A 12,364-nucleotide genomic window follows, 5' to 3' on the forward strand; every position below is an offset into this window, starting at 1 on the left:
TTCTTGTTCTGCCATGAAGCTTGCTAGGTGACTTTGAGCTAGCCAGTCTCTTTCAGCCTAACCTACTTACAGAGTTGTTTGGATAAGTTGGGAATTGGGAACAAAAGACAGAAAGTTGACCTGGATATAATCAGATCTTGGAAGCTAAGCAGGGTTGGCTTTGGTTGGTAATTAGACGAGAGACCTCCAAAGAAGACCAGGGTCCCTATGCAGAGGCAGGCAATGGCAAAACACCTCTCTCAGTCTCTTGCCTTGAAAACAGCCGGGGTCACCACGGCCGTCGTCACATGGGCATCTCTTCCGTTAAATTTACAGCATATAGTGTCCTACCTGTTATCGGCACAGTAACGTTTCTTTGGGTCACCTAACGGCTCTTCGCGCCACCAGCTATCCACACTGAAGCACTCTGTTCTGTTCACTCTAACCGCACAGAAGCAGCTCCTCCCCCCCTTTTTTATTGTTCTGGCGTTTAATTCCGCTATAACGGAATAACAGCATATAAACATTCCGTTAGAGCAAAACATTACGACCCTTTTGTTTTTCCAGCTTTGAAATTATATAAATAGCCCTTTGCCCGCAGAAAACTCCCTGTCTGACGTGATCCCCATCGCTGAAGACTCTGCAATGGCGATTGAGTCATTTTTACTTCAGCAGAAAGTTTGCATTGTGTTATGTCGTTACGGCGTTATAAGGACATAATAAAATAAAAAAAGGGGAGTCACAGGAAGAAATGGATTCTGGGATTGAAGGGAGGGCATAGGACGTTGCGAGGCGAAATACATCGATGTGAGGCATTCACACTGAGGCACAAAATAGCGCGACTATCAAGCACAAAGCAGAAGAGAGAAAATCGCTACAGTGTTGGAATAAGGTGGGTGTTTGCTGGGAAATAGTGCCATTTTAGCGCTAAATAAAAGCTCGTGTGATGACGGCCCATAAGTCGGCAACAACTTGATGGCATTTTCCACCACCCATGTAAACTACAAATCATGGATGCATAGCATCAGAAGAGTAGAATGTTGTCCACTTGCTATGAAACTAGATAAGTGGAACCAGAACTTAATTCAGGGTTACCTATGCTTAAAAATAATCTAGGGCGGAAACAAACAGTCCCATAAATGCCACTCAGTCTGAGACAGGCTGTGTGCTTCATTGCTGTTTTGCATGTTATGTAGAGACAAACCCACATTTGGTATTAAGCCTCCCAGCGCCTCCTCTGACAGCTCACTGTCATGGATATAGCAAGATCTATAGGAGAACAGTTGCTGGATATGACCAAGAAAGTCATTTAGGATTCGTTTGCACACAGAAACAGGCCCCATAACTAGACATGCCACAAAGGGAGTCTAGGGGGCTAGAATAGAAATAACACAGTTGTATGGCCTCGTGTAGATTAGAAGAGCCATCTAACTCCTATCACTATACACAATGTATTAAGGCCCACGTGCAGTGTGTGTCTGAGAATGGCAGGAATGTCTACTTTCATAGAAGCTGGCCGTATTACTCAAAGATAGATGCATTATATGGGGGCCTAAAGATTCATTTGCAGAAGAAACTTGTAATTAGAGATGGGCACGATCCAAACAAAAAATACCGATTAAGCCATTCGTGGATCCGGGCCACTGCCGAACCCAGGTCACCGATTCTAACCGATCAAGTCCCATTTCCGATGGAATCGGGAATCGGGAAGGCCAAAGCGGGAGGGTGCCCTGCTGTTTCCAGCGATATAGGAATGGTGGTTGGTGGAAGTGGCCGCCAGGCCTGGCGGGCAGGGGGAGACGGCGATGAGCTGCCTCCCTTCAGGGAGGGAGGAGATATTCACACACACACACACTTAGAGTAGAAGGGGGGGAGTTTTTAACCCGGCAACAAGCCACCTCCCCTCAGGGAGGGGACATTCCCAGGGCCGGATCTATGGTTGCCAACGCCCAGGGCAACCGTAGTCAGGCTCTTGCGCGTGCGCTCCTGGGTCGTCCCTCCCCTGCCCACGCAGCAAGCCGGCTGTCCCAGTGCGCTGCAGAGCTGGCGGCAGTGCGAGTGGCTCAGCGGCTGCCCGCGCCGCTCACCTGCCCAGCATGACAAGGGGCGGCCGGCTTGCCCGCGCGCCCCTTGTCCTGGGGAAAGGCGAACGGCGCAGGCGGCCTCCCAGCCTCCCGCGCGGCCTTTTGCCTTTCCCCAGGACAAGGGGCGGCCGGCTTGCCCACACGCCCCTTGTCCTGGGGAAAGACGAATGGCGCGGGCGGCCTCCCAGCCTCCCATGCTGCCTTTTGCCTTTCCTTTGTGCCCATGGCTTCAGAACACCCCCTTCCCCCTTCCTCCCCTGGGTTGCTGCTCCGTTGTTGGAAGGAAGCCTGCTAATCAAGGAAAGCTGGGCTTCCATTTGTGTTTTGAGGGCGACAGAAGGAGGGCAAACACAGCTCATTCCCCTGGCTCCGTTGCCCCGGGAATAAATTACTGGCGCAAGAGTGTCTGCAATTCCGAACAGAAACCGATATATCCGATCAAGTCCCGAACAAGCAAACCCCCGACTGCTGGGTCGGTTGCCGTGGACGGAACCGATTAGCTCAGTCACGATGGCGCAAACACCAAAATCAGGGTTTTTTTGAAATCGTAATTCAGATCGTACCCATGTCTACTTGTAATCACTAATTTTGCATAGCCTTGGTAAATATAAGAGGTAGCAAGAATGAACAAACTATTTTTATATGTTTTAAGATGTTTCAAATATGGATAACCTTGTCTGTTTGAAGTTGTAAGTTAGCCAAGAATGTGAGTCCCTTTGAAACGGATCAGACAACTGTTGTAAAGAGTTGGTTTTGAAACCTTATAAATGTGATAGGCTAAACTGATCAAGAGCTTCCTCTTAGAAGGGGGTCCTTGCCTGTGACCTGCTTATCTTTGGGTAAGATCCTTTTTTGGACTCATGTAATTGCTCTCCTTAAATGATCTATGTAGTTATGGATGGTATGATTTTTTGTTGATTGAATCGATACTAAGATTGTTAAATAATTATGTTTTGTTAATAAAGGCTTAGAATGGAAGCAGAGACTCCATAGTTGTATTACTTGTGTACAGTACCCAGTAATGAACCTAAGATGTTCTCTGTGGTGTACCTCTTGCCAGGAGTTAAATGATTTCATATAGGAAAGCTAACTGATGCTCAGGGCTTCTCAGTGCACACCTGTATCTTAATCAGGCTTGACCAGAGAAAGTCATCCAGAGCATCACAATAGAACAAAACAGTTCAAAGATAAAACGCAATATAAAATGCCAAACAGCAGATAAGGAATGTAAATAGCAGCATAAAAACTGTAGTACAAACAGCAAAGAATATACATAGTATAGGTCACTCAGTAGTAGCAATAAAAATTCTTTTCCCCCATAGTAAGTTAAAATCCAAAGAAACAGTAATCCAAAACAGGAGCAGGAGTGGAATAAATGATATTGGCTAATAAATCAAATGCTAACTGAAGCAAAAACATCTTAACCTGGCATCTAAGTTATGCTGAAGATGATGCCAGATGAATCTCTTGGGGGAAGATACTCCTCAATAGCAGTGCCACCACAGAAAAGGCCTGCCTGTGACTCTGGTGCTGCTTGAAACAACAAAGATATGTATATTAGAACAAGCCAAAATTGTGTGGGAGCTTTTGATTTCCCCCAAATATTTCATTGGTGTAGTGGTTAAGAGTGTGGGAGTCTAATCTGGACGACTGGGTTTGATTCCCCACTCCTCCTCCACTTGAAGCCAGCTGGGTGACCTTGGGAGAGTCACAGCTTCTAGGAGCTCTCTCAGCCCCACCCACCTCACAGGGAAATTTTTGTTGTGGGGATAATAATAACATACTTTGTAAACCGCTCTGAGTAGGCATTAAGTTGTCCTGAAGGGCGGTATATAAATCGAACGTTGTTGTTGTTATTCAGTCCCCAGAGGGAGCTACTTGAGCATCCAGGGCTGGATTGAAAACACCCCCAGGGTGCAAGATCTGACCCTTATGAGGGAGGAGTAGCCTATCCAGAGTAGGTGATAAATCATTTTCCTGTTTTGAAGAAATACAGTTAGCTGCTTTGAATAGAATTAGGAAAGAAATAATTTAAACAAACAAGTGGAAACCTGGCAGATGTGTTCTTTCATGACTCTTTAACAAAATGTATTCCTCTGTGTCTGTTTTGTGAAATTTAAATCATAGGGTTGTGCATGAATCACTTGTTAAAAATAAAGACTTAGTATTTATGGGTGTCACAGTGTAGAGAAATAGAACTTCCCACTAATCAGAGCTCTATAGTGTAATTATCACAGCAGCTCCTTTTGGGGACAAGCACACAGAAGGAACTGTACTTGTTGGTTGTTGTGGGTTTTCCGGGCTGTATTGCCGTGGTCTTGGCATTGCCAAGACCACGGCAATACAGCCCGGAAAACCCACAACAACCATCATTCTCCGGCCGTGAAAGCCTTCGACAATACAACTGTACTTGTTGCTTGTGTGATGTCAACATCTCACTGCAGCCCATTTTTCTCTATCTTCCACCCAAAGTGTGCTGCTGGCAAAAATTTCCTCTCCTCTTTCTGAGTTGCAGCCCTCATTCTTTCCAAAATATCTTTTCAAGATGTTGGTGTGAGCTACTTCTTTAATCCTTAAATATAGACCCAGGAATTTGGATATTTTCTTCAGCAGGGAGAACTGTTTTGCTCCGTTGTGACAGCTGTAGCCCTGTACTCGTTTTAAGAGTCTCCTCTTTGTTATTAGAACATAGACATACCTAGGAAGGGGCTGCTTTGGACGCCAGCTCCATTTTCTGGTTTCTGACTAGAGGTTAAGAGCAGTCTGTCTCCAGTGGGAGGCCCAACATTTGGCCAGCTGTGAGGGCACAGAGGATGAACACACTTGTCATTGGCTGTAGCAGGAAGATACTGTCTTGTTCATCTCCCATCATTACTATCTTTGATGGAGAGACTTCACACCTCCAGGGATAGGTATTATTTTATAGCAAAATAACATTGAAGGCATTGTCAGATGTGTAGTGAAACCACCATGAGGGTCTTTCCATGGTATTATCTGTAAATTTTAACAACTACACATTATGCAAGCTATTTTAACAGCAACACCTGGTTTTTAATTCATTTTAATTGAATTGTAATTATTATTGGAATAATTAATTCCTGGATGTGTGTAGTTGTACATAGCATTTTAATGATCACTGAGGAAGGCTGGTTTGGGCCGAAACGCGTCTGGTTAGTTTATTTTTAGGTACTATAGTAAGTATTTTGACATAGTATTTATTTTGATGCATGTATCATGGTCATTGGATTCTCCATCAACTTGCATGCAATTTTTAATCTTGTATGCATTTATTAGGAGTTTTGATATTTTTACTTTTATTCCTTTATATTTTTAATGGTGTTTGTGTACACAATTTGTAATAAATAATTTTTAAATTTTAAAAACATTTTTATATGGTAGCTTGACCCTCCCAGTTCATCATCTCCCAAGGGCCACATGACTCCTATTTATGAACATATGAAGTTGCCTTAGACAGAGCCAGACCATTGGTTTGTCTAGCTCAGTACTGTCAGCTCTGACTGGCAGTGGGTCTCCAGGCAGAGGAAGGTCTTTCCCCAACACCTCCTGCTCAAGATGATTTTTAAAACTTGAGATAGCAGGAATTGAACCTGGGCCCTTCTGTATGCAAGACGTGATCTAACACTGAAATATAACCCTGGCCCTTAATGGTTAATTAGTGCTGAATTTTATCTCACAGCTGCTTCATAAAGACTGTTTATGTAGTAGACATCAGTCTATCTAGCTTGAAGTAATTTACTTATACATAAAACAGTACTGGAGACAGCTTCACAGTATGCCCTTTCCCCTCTGACTTTGTAACAGCCTTGTAGAAAGCCTTTTGTTTTCTCCTTTCAGGCATCACATGGGGGAAGGTGGTGTCGCTCTATGCTGTGGCAGCTGGGCTGGCAGTTGACTGTGTTAGACATGCCCAACCAGCTATGGTCCACACCATTGTAGACTGCTTGGGGGAGTTTGTACGCAAGACTTTGGTGACGTGGCTTAAGAGGAGAGGAGGCTGGGTAAGTGGCATTGAATTTATTGCATTACTTAGAGTGTGCAAATTAGGGAGAAGTTACATAAGTAACCACTAACAGGTATAATGCAGGTAAACACTAGGCAGATTTCCTTTCATGGACCTTCGCTAGTATTCCATCCTTGTCCTGCTTATACTTGCTCTGCATGGTCGTACAACCCTTATATTTGCCATCCAAGCTTCCAGCACCAGGCCACTAACCTAATTTGCTCAGGACCTGCAAGCACATTTTTCATGAACTCAGTCCTAGTGTCTTAAGGCACTAGTTTGGGGAAATATTTAATTGGGTAAGTGTCTGCTAAACATGTGAAAGTTGTGGAGTATCAATGGAAAAATACTTAAAATGAATATAATTTAAATGTTAAAGATTGGAACACCACATTGCAACTGGATATGACCTTCCCGTGACCCTTATTTTCAGCACCAGTAGCTTCTGAAGTCATTACTGTTTTCTGTCAGTTCCACTGAGAGTAGAAACTCCTACGAGTCTTCATGCCACCGATTGCCACACATTTATCATAATAGATGTGCATGGCTGGACCAATCAGTACCTCTCAGGGGTTGAGTCAGTCTTGCTATTCCTGCCATTACTTCAAATGCTACTTGGCTGTCCAATTATGACTTCCTTGGTCATCTATGACAGTGAGGACCATTTTCCAGCATATAAGAAGCAAGGTAGCTTGCAACTGCAGATTACCAGGGAACCGACAAAAGCATGTTATGGACTTGATGCTACCCTCAGGGTGCCAGTTGACCATCCCAATTTTGAAGGATTACTTCTGTTTCCATAAAAAAAGTTCAGAAGAATTAACTGCAGCTAAATGCAATGGTGGCTAACTGCAAAGATACATACCTCTTAGACGTGTACCAACATTGTCTCGTATCCAGTGGAGCGTTTCCATGGGCAAAAGGATTTCCATCCTTGGACTGTCTCTCTTACCTCCCCCTCTCACTGGAGGCCAAAATCTTTCTGCCCAAAGAAACAGAAATTTGCAAGATATGCCAAACACAGACTCGCAAGTAGCCTGTGATTTTATAATTCTTAAATCATATCAGACATGTGTTTATGCAGGTTAAAGACTAGCAGGTTGCAGTTTGTTCACAGTCTAGGTCCAGCTAGACAGAATATGGGGGGAATACAATGTAGTGGTTATAAGGAATGGCTGAATGGGGTAGGAAGCCCATTCCAAACCAGCTATTCAGAATTCTTGTGGTACTTTATCAGAAACCAGACTGTACAATGCTCTAGGTGGGAATTAATGTGCTAAAAATGAGCAGCACTCATTTCTGATGCTGTGTTTTCCCTCCTCTTTCTAGACTGACATAACGAAGTGTGTGGTGAATACTGATCCCAACCTTCGCACCCATTGGCTTGTGGCTGCCATCTGTAGTTTTGGTCATTTCCTGAAGGCCATCTTCTTCATGCTCTTGCCAGAAAGATGACATCCAGTTTCCTAGTGAAGCCCATCTCCTTCTTGGGGTCGCAGGCAGCACAGGGAAGGAATGGTGGGGGGAGGACCAGCCAAATGCACATTCCTTTCCCAGCTGCCAAAATGCAAAGACATTAATCAACAATGGGAAAAATTTCTCTGGGACATTTCTTGCAATGCCCTTTGGGCAGGAGACCAATGTGCTTGTTGCTCAGTTATTTCCCTCCTTCCCGTTCCAAATAGTGCTCCATTTACACATAAGAATTCCAACCAGAGCTGCCAACAAGAAGAAAACTATTCTCCTTTAATTGTAAAATGGCTACTGCTTAGCAGGGTTTTTTTTTCCCCTTTCAGATGGCTAGTAGATCCTCCAATCTTCTCTAAACATTGCATCCTTGAGGCTGTAATATGCAAAGCAAACTGCCTGATACATTTGGATTTAGGTGATAAAACAAGGAACAAATTAAAATGCTAGGTTTTACCTAATGGAGCCCAGAGATGCTAGACTGCAGAATGAATGCTCAGATAAGTATTCTCTCTGTTTCTTTTCAAAAGCTTGAGAAAGTTAACAGAGAATTCAAGTGACTCCCTGCGTGAGTTGTATTTTGAGGGGAAAGAAGTGGCATCACTCTTATATCCACTGCTGTGTATTTATCATGTACAATATGCAACTGTTTATTTTGTGGTAAACAATAAATGCTAACTGAACATTTAGTAGTGTGAATTGCATGCATATGAGAGAGCCAAAGCTTTGTAAGGATGGTGCCAGCCTTGACGGTCTACTGTATGCGCGTGTTATGTGCTGTAAAGTCGCCTCTGACCTATGGCGACCCTATGAATGAAAGACCTCCAAAACGTCCTTTCATTAACAGACTTGCTCAGATCTTGCAAACTGGAGGATGTTGCTTCTTTTATTGAGTTGTGCCATCTCATTTTAGGTCTTCCTCTTTTCTTACTGCCTTCTACTTTCTACTAGCAGTTCTGAAATTTGCCCTGGCTTTAGCACCTTTATTTTGATTCTTTTTGTCAAAAAGTTAAAGATATATGAAAACTATATACTGTAGTAGTAGTAGATTTTCTTTACTGTTCCAAATTAGTGCTGTCTCTAATGGCTCAGGTTCCAGAAATTGCACTGTTCTTGAATGATGGTAATACCTAAGAGTTTCATATGAACATGGACTTTTGTTTGGAAGTAAGTTGTGGAAATTATTGTCCCTAGAGAACATAAACAAGCCGCCTGTGCTACTTTTCAGAGATCTTTAAATAGAGCATCTTTGTTTTAAATGGACTGGAGAAAGAAGCCATTTCAGAGTACAAGCTGCAACAACTTGAAGAGTGCAAGGAGGTGGGTTGTGTGTGTAGGCCTTTACCTTAAGGTTCTGTCTGAGTGACAGAAAACAGTAAAGACAGAAAGAATGTTCTTTGGCACTTAAGCCAGTTTGATTCCTGAGCCAAGTTGAAGAACAAAACATACGAAACAAAGTATGCAATGTTAGGGAATGGTGGACCCAAAGCAAAAGAGGGAGGCTGCTATTTCGCTAGCAGCAGCTGAATAAGATCTGGTTGAGTTTGTTCTCTTCTGCTCACAGGTACTTTAAGCCTGGGCATGCCCAGAGGCATGAGACTGGAAGAAGATCTGCACTGCAGCATTTGGAATCTCCTTCATGCCCCAAGTTGTTTCTTCCTTTCTTTTCTGTATTGTAAGTTGTTTTGGATCCACATTGGGGAGAGAAACAAGATATAAATGATTAAACAAATCTGGTTTCCCCCCCTCAGTTTATGATTTGCCCATGTTTCCAAGAGCTCAGGAAGATGATGAGGGAGAAAATGAGGGAACAGGGTTTCTCTCTAAGAAGTGTACCCACTCCACTACAGATTTTGTCCTGCCTTGATTACTGACAGATCCCAAGCTTTAGGTGTCAGAACTTGCAATTTCATTCTCATTTAGTCTCTATGTATGATAAACATGAATTCCTACTGAAGCGCATCCTAACAATACAGTTACAGCACTTCAGATGTAAGGCATATGCAACCTTAAATGTGACCAGGTAAAAAGCATCACCTTACATATTCCCTGCCTATTAAGCCCCAGTCTAATAAATGTGTGTGCAACTCTACAGGAAAAGGCTGGGAAACAGCTTAAGGATATAGGGGGAAATTTAACCCAACCATCACTAGTCTAGCTCAGAAGAAGTAAACTCTCATTGGGGTTGCAGAGAGAGCCAGCATGGTGTTGCGCTTAAGAGTGTTAGTCTAGGATCTGGGAGGCCCAGGTTCAAATCCCTACTCCACCATGGAGGCTTACTGTGTGACTCTGGATCAGTCACACTCTCTTAACCTAACTTACTTCATAGGGTTGTTGTGAAGATAAAATGGAGAGGTGAACAATGTGAGTTGCTTTGAGTCCCCATAGGGGAGAAAGGCGGGGTATAATATAAATAAGGTAAATAATTTGTAAGGTTAAAATCAATAGCCTGGGGCCAACTACACAGAAAACGACATTCTTGGATCACTGTCACATTATTTGTATTTATTTTAATGGAGTGTAGGAGAAGGGCTTCAGTTGTGACCAGAGCAGTGAGGCTGGAGGACCATCTCCCCTGCCCCTGTGAATACCATTTTCTCATCCTAAATTGTTTCCATAAACTGCTGCTATCCCAGCATGGGAAAAATGGAAAGCATAGTTGCAACAAAACTGCTCTGCTATCACCATGACTTATCTGATCAAATTCAGCATCTCTCTGCATTGTAGAAAGAACAAAAATGTTAAGAAACCCAAGCAATCACTGATGGATTGGGCAAGATGTAGTTTAGCTTTGATTTCGCAATTCAAAGATAATTCTGAAGAGAACTGATGTACATTTTCTCAGGAAAATTTGCCTTTTTTTTTGCTGAGAAATGGTGAAAAAGTATTTGTATACATGCAAATTCAATTGCAGCTATATGTGCTTCTTCTTCTTCCTTATTTATCATTCCTAATTCTTGCATCATTTTCAGGACCAAACTACACACAACATTGAGTTGTGTAACATTTCCTCCATCGTGAAACACAGGCAATTTAAGAGCAACATCCTCATGGGAAGAGGGAAGGGTTATCGCTTCTATTTCTCTAGCAGTTTTTCTGTAGAAAAATCACCCAATCCCAAATATGCTTTTCTCCTGGAGGGGGGTGGTAAGAAGTTCCTCTCCCTGGGGCTTCAGATTACAAGTTAGGACCTGCTACCACATTTTCTATTAACTCAGTCCTAGTGCCTTGAGGCACACACTCTGAGTGTGGGTGTATTTCACACAGGCCAACAGGGTTGTGCGTAGTTGGCTCTCATGCTTAAACTGACATGGCCACTATAAGCACAGTGATCCATTCTGCAGGAAAAGGAAGGACATGGACTAGCTTCCATTCTCCCTTTGCAACAGAATCAACTATTACCAAAAGAAACAAACAACCCCCGTTGTTGTTGTTTTTTTCTCCTGGGCATTTAACAGATTTTTTAAAACACAGTGTGCATTTTGCATTGGCTCCTCCCCTCCCTCATCCTGGATTTCAAGCATGTTTTATGAGATACACTGATGCTTCCTGTTCCTTAATAGAGACAGCAGTAATAATTTATCATTGCCAACAATTTCATATATAGGAATTAATTACAGTATATGGGACAGGGTGAAGGGTTGATGAATGGAATTCAAAAGCACCAGCAGAAATCTCATTTCCTCATTTAAAAATGCTAGACATTTCTAATTGCATAAAACTGCAATGCAGAGTCTGAACTCCCCACATTAATCCCCTGTTTTAGTGGGAGCTTGTCTATGATGCTAGAAGAAAGGCACAAGCCTTAATCCACATAAGCATAGCAGAGGAATCCTCATAATGCATAACAGCACCTTGTAATTTACCCTCCCACTAGCCCCCACATAAATACTTAGCACACCAGGCCATTATGAGGAACAGGATATCTGAATATTTCCCCTAGCCCCAGTCAGTTTTTCACTCTTCATCAGAGGGCAAGATGGAGATAGGAGAGGCACATAAAGCCACCCATTCCTTACAAGATCCTGAAATGTCCTGTTCATTTGACAAAAATGGGAAGGGAGAGGACCCCATTATATCCTCCAAGCAGAAGTGTTGCACATTTGTGGGAAACAGTCATACTCATACTACGTTAACCTCTGTCACAAATAAGAGTTTGGATCTAAGAATTCCCTTCTGCTAAGTGAGGAGCCTTCTCACACTGTGAAGGCTCCCCGCTGGAAGAAAACTTCAGAAGTTCTTGGATCCAGCCATCACCTAAGCTCTGCTATCTCCAACATATTTCTGATTTCATCATCATCGTCATAATCAGGATAATTAAACAAGTATAAATGCAACATCCCATTTATTCTTGGACTTCATGAAGCTGTCTTATACCAAGTCAGATTATTGGTCCATCTAGCTCAGTATAGTGGCCCAACCTGGAACAGCAGAGCCACAGCCCCCACCTTCAAATTCTCTCAGATAATCAAACTTAACAGGAAAACTAAAGAACTTCCCTGTGACTCCCATTATACTGACACCTGTTCTTTCTCAAATATTGGGTTAACACTAAAGTATATGAATATGGTCCACTTGAAACTCATATATTCTGTGCCACTGTCTACGCACTTTCAGAGGCTCTGCAGTAGCAGAGTAAACATGGGTTACATCTAAGGCAATACCACAGACATTCATCCTATATCCTGGCATTTCATTCAAGTGAAGAAACCAATCCTCAGAAAATACCTATATCAACAAAACAGCTCAAGGGTTACAGAATGGTTGTAATAGGAAAGTAGGGGTATGTTGTAGACCAATCCAGTTTATCACT

General features: G+C 42.8%; 1 protein-coding gene across 1 annotated transcript in view; it reads left to right on the forward strand.

The window, feature by feature from the left end:
* Positions 1–8,236, forward strand: part of BOK (BCL2 family apoptosis regulator BOK) — a 34,704-nt gene extending 26,468 nt beyond the window's left edge. The window contains exons 4-5 of the mRNA XM_054983240.1: positions 5,919–6,082; positions 7,414–8,236. Coding sequence (XP_054839215.1) covers positions 5,919–6,082; positions 7,414–7,539 — 290 coding nt within the window. The 3' untranslated portion in view covers positions 7,540–8,236. The remainder of the gene's footprint in view (positions 1–5,918; positions 6,083–7,413) is intronic.
* The last annotated feature ends 4,128 nt before the right edge of the window (positions 8,237–12,364 follow it).

Source organism: Eublepharis macularius, chromosome 6, assembly GCF_028583425.1.
Source record: "Eublepharis macularius isolate TG4126 chromosome 6, MPM_Emac_v1.0, whole genome shotgun sequence".
Classification (NCBI taxonomy): Eukaryota; Metazoa; Chordata; class Lepidosauria; order Squamata; family Eublepharidae; genus Eublepharis; species Eublepharis macularius.